At 42.4% G+C, this 7,581-nt stretch overlaps 2 protein-coding genes across 4 annotated transcripts in view; one reads left to right on the top strand and one right to left on the bottom strand.

Annotated features, from left to right (window-relative positions):
- Positions 1–1,520, bottom strand: part of LOC107271278 (Krueppel-like factor 8) — a 34,531-nt gene extending 33,011 nt beyond the window's left edge. Inside the window, exon 1 of one of the 2 annotated variants that reach the window (XM_015747066.2) lies at positions 68–1,520. In XM_015747066.2, coding sequence (XP_015602552.1) covers positions 68–469 — 402 coding nt within the window. In that variant the 5' untranslated portion in view covers positions 470–1,520. The remainder of the gene's footprint in view (positions 1–67) is intronic. The other variant, XM_015747068.2, reaches the window with a different exon arrangement.
- Positions 1,521–5,265: 3,745 nt separating this feature from the next.
- On the top strand, positions 5,266–7,428 carry LOC107271276 (OCIA domain-containing protein 1). Of its 2 annotated transcripts, none has more exons than XR_003060809.1 (5): positions 5,266–5,424; positions 5,576–5,880; positions 6,005–6,150; positions 6,739–6,919; positions 7,251–7,428. XR_003060809.1 is itself a non-coding variant. In XM_015747063.2 (5 exons), exons 1-5 carry the CDS (start codon positions 5,371–5,373, stop codon positions 7,046–7,048), a joined length of 723 nt encoding a protein of 240 aa, XP_015602549.1. In that variant the 5' UTR covers positions 5,266–5,370; the 3' UTR covers positions 7,049–7,223. The 2 variants fall into 2 exon arrangements, 1 of the variants encoding a protein (XP_015602549.1); XM_015747063.2 differs by lacking the exon at positions 7,251–7,428 and adding an exon at positions 6,952–7,223 and having other exon boundaries at positions 6,739–6,859.
- Positions 7,429–7,581: the final 153 nt, after the last annotated feature.

Below are 7,581 nucleotides of genomic sequence, written 5' to 3' on the forward strand. Positions count from 1 at the left end.
TGAGTGAAGGAAAGAAAAAAAGAAGAAGGCATTCAAAGATAAAGAAATTAATGATTTTTGTTTTTACCTGCATCTGCAGCCAGGAATAGTCGATGTAGGTCGTCGTGGTGGCAGTAAGGGATCCGGCGACGGGGGTCGCCGGTGAGATCTGGGGCCAGCCGTCCTGGCCGACGGTGCCGAGGATGGCGAGTCCGTCGGGCTGGCCACGTTCCGGTACTATCTGATCGGCATGATGCTGGTGAGGGTAGTTGGGCTGGATGATCGGTTGTCCCCCAGAGGGTAGGTTTCCGGAATGACTATGAGGATGAGGATGAGGATGAGTCTGAGCCCCCGAGCCGGCACTGGGCAAGCAGCACACGCTCACGTCCATCCGTGGGGGCGGCGAATCGTAAAACCGTTCCTGTTCCGGTTCCGGCTCCGGGTGGCGATCCCAGGCTGACCTCGCGAGGGCACCCGCCCGAGGAACCATCCAAACCTCCTTTATAACAGTTATCCACTCTTGTTCTAGCGGCAACCCCTGTCACGCGGCAGCAGCCCCGGGCGACAATGACAACCGGCTCTCTGCTCGCGACGCACCTTGGAGAAAATCACGAATGGACGCGAGGATCAGCCTAGTAGTCACAGGAACCTCTCCATCGAGGTGGTATCCTCGTCGAGGATGACCCTGTCGAACGGAGGATCCTTGCTGGATAGCATTACTTTACGAATTCTAAGTCACTCTTCCTAATCCTAGCATTCACTAACTGAACGTGTAAACTCGAAAATCCTGACAGACGTCGTGAAGTTCTTTATCGCGGTAGGTAGTTCTAGAGGAAGGCACATTAACATAGGCACGTACGCATATCAGGCACATACGTGATGAAATAACAATAACGCGATTTAATTTATTGAGGCACCCACGGGTATACACTGATCCCTGTACCACGCTTATATCGAACGATCTTCATATGAACAACATTTAGCACCAGTTTACCATCACGATTATCCACAAGGAGTTTCCAGATGGTAGAACCATCTCCGAGGAATATACAGCGGTATACCTGGAGCCCGCAGTAACGCCCGCACTATCTCTCTCTTTCTCTCTCTGTATACATACATACGTATATGTATAAATAAATATATATATATACGTATTTATATCTCTATTTCTGGCAACAAGGAGGATAGGCAAGTTTGACGATAGACGTACGAAATAACGGTGCCTGTAGTAGCACTAGCTCCGTGTAATTTTCGCGTAGTCAATAGTAGGTAGTAGTATGTCAGATCACAACGTGAGATGTAGTGTCGTATTGTTATGCCTGTTTTTTTTTGTTTAACGGTGTCCGCGCCGCGCCTAGCCAGAGTAACTAGGTACACCCTCGCGTAATTCCTCGATGACTCCCTGACGTTCTCGCCGACGAGGACGACGAGGACGAGGACAAGGACGTGATGCCGATGCTCGCGTAGGTGCGCGTGCGTGCGTGTCGCCAAGGCAACGGTCCCACGGTAACTGGCCCGGCCGAGGCGCACGGACCTCCTCGGATCTCCTGCTCACGCCCCGGGCGCGAGCTATCCGGGCTGCGGCCAGGCGGCCATCAAGAACGCCTTCCCCACCTATATCCATACTGCTTCTCGCTTCCTCTTTACTACACACTCACACACTGTCCTCTCCGGAGCTTACATGATCCTCGTGCTCACGTCTCTCTCTCTCTCTCTCTCTCTCTCTCTCTCTCTTTCTCTCTCTCTCTCTCTATCTATCTAGTGCTTTTCCTCTATTGTCCACTCTCCTACAATAAGTCCAACGCGCATTGTCTCACAATCAGAGGAATCGCCTTGCCAATTCGTGGGGGCGACAAACGTCGCGGTACTTCCCAACTATCGTAATAGCGGCTATATTTCTTATTGTTATTCTATCTTATTATAGGATTTACAAATTGGCATTTCATGAAGATGCTTTTTACACGCGTGCCGACTGTTGTCAAGCTGAATATGTACTGTTAGGATAGAGAGAAAGATTGATGAAATAATGATACCGTATCATCGGCCCTGCATCAAGGTGTCCGTGAGAAAATTGAAAAATATATCTTTAATTGTATAACCCTTGCTTTTCGATTTTTCTACTGGCCAAGTAAACATTCGTGGCGCTCTGATATATCTCCCTCTTCTCCCCCGGCAATGGATTCCCTTTCTCTTTAGATTGTGAAACTATTTTCTATCGTACGCTTTAACCGCGCAGATTTATTATATGTAATAGGTTACGCAGATTACGACAAAGTGCAAATATTTCACATGACCTGCACCTGCACGACTGGCTTTACCCTCCTCATCGCGCGATCTCCTTCGCCGTGTCCCACTCTCATTGCTCTGTCTCTTTCTCTCTCGTTACCTCTCTCATAGCCTATCCCTGTCTCTATCATAGATACAGTAACTGCCACCAGAAAGATCCCAGGACCAATGCTCAATCCTATATGAACGTGCTCTCGAGCAATCTGCTTTATTCGAGCCGTTTCTCCTTTCTCGACACCCACCAGGCCTTTCCCGCCAGTTGGCAGCCCACACCAGACACCACCATTTCTCTGTTTCAGACAGTAAAGATACAGCAGCAACAGAGGCACCATAGAAGCCTCTTGTTTCACCAGCAATCTATTCAGGTGCGCGTCGATCCCGATGGTTTATGCAGACTAAGAGTAAGAAAGAGAAAGAAGATTAGTAAGCTTAGATAGCGTGACGAAAAAATTCATTGTGATTACAGCTATGCGATACGTGGGAGCACATATTTATTCCTAAATGATAATCAGGCAGCCATGAATTCGCCGAAAATTATTTAGCGCTTACCGAATTGTCTAGCCAGCGGCCAGATAAATCCGCCTACCGAGATGACATTGTCTTGTCAGTGCTGCAGACTGATAGAGGTCGAAATCAAACACCAGAAGTTTGAGTACTGCCAGCGAAGCCTTAACCTCTGATGTGAATGAGAACCTTCCCCGAGGCAACGCGTCTCCACCTCCTGCAGCAGCGTGCTGTGCTTAATAACATTAACATATTCATTAGTATAGTGAACGATAAAAGAAGTAAATACACGTGCCGTGGGATGAATTAAAAAAGAAGGTGCTCCTACTCTTGTAAGTGAACCGGTGAACATTGCTACTGGATACTTTGGGTAAGATCATGTTCCCCTCCATTTATCTGGAACTTGAAGTATGGCGGTCTGACGGGCACATTTCATCCCCAGGAGCCCTGAAAGAAAATGGCAGCGTTATTGCACCGTAAAGCCAACTCGATCTGGTTCGGCCAATGATAGTACAGCATCCCTAAGTGTTTCACTACGCGAGGGGATCTATACCCACAGGGGAGTCCTCGAACGATACAATGGGATCCATAAGAAATTCTAAGGATTCTAGGGATCTGTATTTCTCCTTTTTAGAAGTATATACATTGGCATTGCATGTAGTTTGTCCAGTGGAAGCTGGCTTGGTAGAGCAAAGAGAGTACCTGTACCTGCAGGGTGCGGTCCCTGGTGCTTAGTCCCCACCAGAAGTGCGGAAACAGCACTACTCATGAATGGGAGTGGGTTCCGATTGGTCAGATCTCTTAGCCAATCAGCGCGCGACCGCTATTCTCCCACCGTGAGAGCAGCTACGCGCGAGAAGGACAGTCGAGCGCGAGACGCGTTGCGCGTAAGAAGTGGGAGTAGGACGGTGGCTGAAGCGTGCGCCCAGCAGGCCTCTCATATTGATACACGGAATTTACGGGTATCCCATTATCATGGAGGAAATAAAGGCGGCCTACAACGGAGGCGGAGAAGACGCACGCGTCGCTAGGTCTGACCACTTAAAGTCTGCCGATTTTACCACTGGGACGTACCCAGTCTGGAAAATAGAATTATGACGACTGCGAGGAACCCACCAATGCAACCGGCGAGCATATCTTTGAATTATCTTCTTCTGTTAGTCCACTGTCCATCTTGTTCGGAGTCTCCTGTATACAGACTTCACATTACCTTATACGTAGCTTACCTATATATCGTTTAGTAAGTAACACTAATGATTTTCTGAGCAGTTTCTTGATTAGCGCACCCCATTGATTATGCGATTAGATCGGTCAGCGATGCATGAGGTCCATTCCTTGGGCAAGCAATAAAATCAAGTTGTATATACATGGATCTCTATTAATATATATTATATATATTGTATATATATGAAACACGCACGAATAACTTTACTCGTTTGATCAACTGACGGGATCTCGATCGGGATAACACGCCTTCAATGATACTTCTATAATTATTGAAGAACAGTTGATATAAGATCCATAAGCGTGAATGACAAATTGCACCACGTAGGGGATGTAGGCAGCAGGCATATATCGTGGCGTTATTCGAATGGTAGGTACACGTAAGTACAATGCATTTGCATCATGCGACTGATTCTCTTAAACGATAAGTTAGCCACTGATGTAAAGCCTGCATCATTCTGCCTCGCGGCAAACATTCCCAATAATAGTGGAGAATATATATTCATGTTCTCAGTGTAACTGAGTGTACTGCATTTTTTTTCTTTTCTATTGACCAATGAGAACTCCACTGCCGGTGACAAAATCCTCATTTCCTCGGGATGCTGTCACCTTCTTCACCTTCCTCACCTTGACGTGCCCTGAAAACACACGGTGCTCAGCCTAGCGATTGCCCTGTCATAAAAGCATGCCGGCGTACGTCCCTTCCCTATACTTAACATAACTTAAGCGATAATTGCTCGTATTTGCCGTGGCGCATTCCCTGTAATCTGACGTTACGTCGATTTACATTGAACAGTGATTTAGCCCGGGTACATATATGCATCATACGCTCTGTATAGACTGATTGTTCCTCTTGTTCTCCCGGAGACGCCATTACGCTTGCTGAATCTCGTGTTTCGATTGCATGCATTAAAACTGCACATTCTTAACATGAGATCATCTACGTTTACTCGCATTTCGTAGACTTTCCTGGTGACGCCATCGCGTATCTAGAATACATATCGTATCCTCCATTTTTTCATACTTACTGTGCTACAAGACACTTTGAAGCATCCGTCTGCCATTGTTTCGCTCACTTTTTTCTCATTCGTGTTTGTACCCTGGGCGGATGATAGAAATTATATAAATTACTGGGAGTCGCTGCTGCCATCTCTTTCAGCTAATCTGATGTCAGTTATTTAATGTTACCATCGATACTGTATTTTGTGTCAAAGCTTCTTTATCGACTGCTGGTGAACGCTATGTGCATGCATTTTTTAATACTCCAATTCACCGTTAGGGTGTACAATGTCTTATTTTATTCTTACTCGTATTATAGTAAGGATGAGCAGAATTTGAGAGAATACATCATTTATTTAATAGATTGTCCCATTGAGAATGGCTAATATACAATTAAGTGATGAGAATATGGGTGCTCGGAGGAATCCTGGGGTAAGATTATCCTTTATTGATATCTGGCTCGTTCTATTTACAATGCAGGTAGATAGTGAAACTCATAATGTATACGGCGTGCATCGCAGTATGTATGCCGGTATAAACTTCTAGATGTTTATTGTACGTTAGTATTTTTATTTTGTTTTAGGATTTAAAGCTGACGGAAGAAGAAATGAGGGTTTTTAATCAATGTAATGCTGAGGGTATTATGAAACGTGGTATTCCTCTTGGATTGGTTTTTGGAGCTACTGCTTATTATGTTGTCAAAAAAGGCTATGTCAAGGGCCATAATGTATATGGTGCAGTACCAGGCACTATTATTTCTGGCATATTTGGATATTTCTTAGGCAGAATGACTTACACGTCCATTTGCCTTGATCGGCTTATGAACATGCCTAATAGTACAGTTCGCAGAAGATTAGAAGCTGCTCAAGGCATAGTAGGTTATGAGGGGTATGTATACTTTTTATACATGTATATGCTTATATTATGTTTTGTTAAGAAAATAATTCTTTCAAGTGGTATGTTTGTCTGTTTATAATTGTTTTTTATTCACTTTTTTTGTGATTTGTTATAGTTCTGCTGCTAACGAGAGTCTTTATATGCCTGTGAGCGTTGAGAGTGGTAATACTTCTTCTTCTGACGCTATGAATTCTTCACTGGATATTGACATTTACCATTCTCCTAATAATTTTGATGGTTTCGTTGGCAACAGTGAAAATAGTAAGTTTTATTTTATTACCTAGAACAATATGATGTATTTGTTTCGTACACAATATCTAATTTAAATACTCCCATCGAAAAGATTAATATTTTTTAACAATTTCTCTAAAATATTGTTTGATTGATAAAGAACATTGCCCACTTTTTCTTTATTCTTTATTTATATATAAGGGACAAGTACTGAAACCATCATAATTTACTAATAAGATATAAATGTTCTCAACTAGTAGTAGTAATTTTTTATTGGCAGAACAAGGTATAAGAAGTAGGAAATGTTATATGACAATTAAAGAAGAGGTTGTTTTCCACATTTTTTAATTCATTTACAATGAAAAAATGCATGCTTTAGATAATGTTTTTGGTTTTAAAATATTTCAAAGATGCTCGTAAGATATCTTCGCGGACTTGATAAAGAATCGTTAAATATAAAAAATTGGATAATCTAAAGTTGTATTCCTAGACTAATAAAATCATAAGATGTCGACAATTGTTATTAAAACTAAACTAATTGTACGCTATCGATCAATTTTTATTTGTGTACTTGAACTAAAAACGTTTGAAAATTCTAAATTATTTTTTGATATTCAGGCGATCTGCAGATAAATAAGGAAGTAGGTCTTAACGAGAGCATTAGTACTCAATCAGGTTTGTCCTACGATGAACGAAGAAAGAGAAACCGGGAGGAATACGTTCGCAGTGTAAATCAAAGGTTCGTTTAATCGATCCACATCATATTATTTTTCTAAAAACAATTGACCAAATTAACTAGGTAAGCAAGAAATTTTATTTATTTTTATATAGATATTCCCGCACGGCTACTCCCCATACGTCACACGCTTCCGTTGAAGAGAGAAATACATACCAGGAGAAGACAAAATATGGCGATGTTTGGGGTTGAAAGAAGAGAGGGACTATATTTTTTGCGTATGCTAGGCTACAATGGATTTTATAAAATGCGAACGTAGTAATAAATAGTGATTTGCATCTAAGAATTTCACAAACTTGTTATAGAGAGAATTACACCAATTTTTGACAATTATGTATCATGAATATACGAATGATGATTTACTGTACCCTACATAAAAACAATCTTATTGCAGTCGAGCCTTCAACATCGTTATGTCCTTCTACCTGGTGCATCCAGCATTTAATATTTTACATGAATCCTTCGACAAGATACCCGAATATTGTATTCAGGATATATAAGTGGTTACGAACAATGTCCTGCATGTCCTTGACTTACTAAAATAAACATTGAGGTGCTGTGATCAACGTAAATCTTAGAAATTAATTTAAATAACGACCGTTAACATGACCTGCTCTGAGTTACTTTTAACAATAAGAAATTATGACAGTACACTTCAACATGTTTAGTACCAGTGATGCTGTTATAGTACTGTACTGGGTGCATGCTGGCAAATAAGGCAGCAG

Source organism: Cephus cinctus, unplaced genomic scaffold (genome assembly GCF_000341935.2).
Source record: "Cephus cinctus unplaced genomic scaffold, Ccin1 Ccin1_scaffold0929, whole genome shotgun sequence".
Lineage (NCBI taxonomy): Eukaryota > Metazoa > Arthropoda > Insecta > Hymenoptera > Cephidae > Cephus > Cephus cinctus.

What these genes read in the sequence shown, in the direction of transcription:
- LOC107271276 (XM_015747063.2), top strand. Translation starts at nt 5,371, where the DNA reads ATGGCTAATATACAATTAAGTGATGAGAATATGGGTGCTCGGAGGAAT. An exon ending in CGTTGGCAACAGTGAAAATA is followed by an intron (nt 6,151 to 6,738) that starts GTAAGTTTTATT and finishes TTTGATATTCAG; the next exon opens with GCGATCTGCAGATAAATAAG. An exon ending in GTTCGCAGTGTAAATCAAAG is followed by an intron (nt 6,860 to 6,951) that starts GTTCGTTTAATC and finishes ATTTTTATATAG; the next exon opens with ATATTCCCGCACGGCTACTC.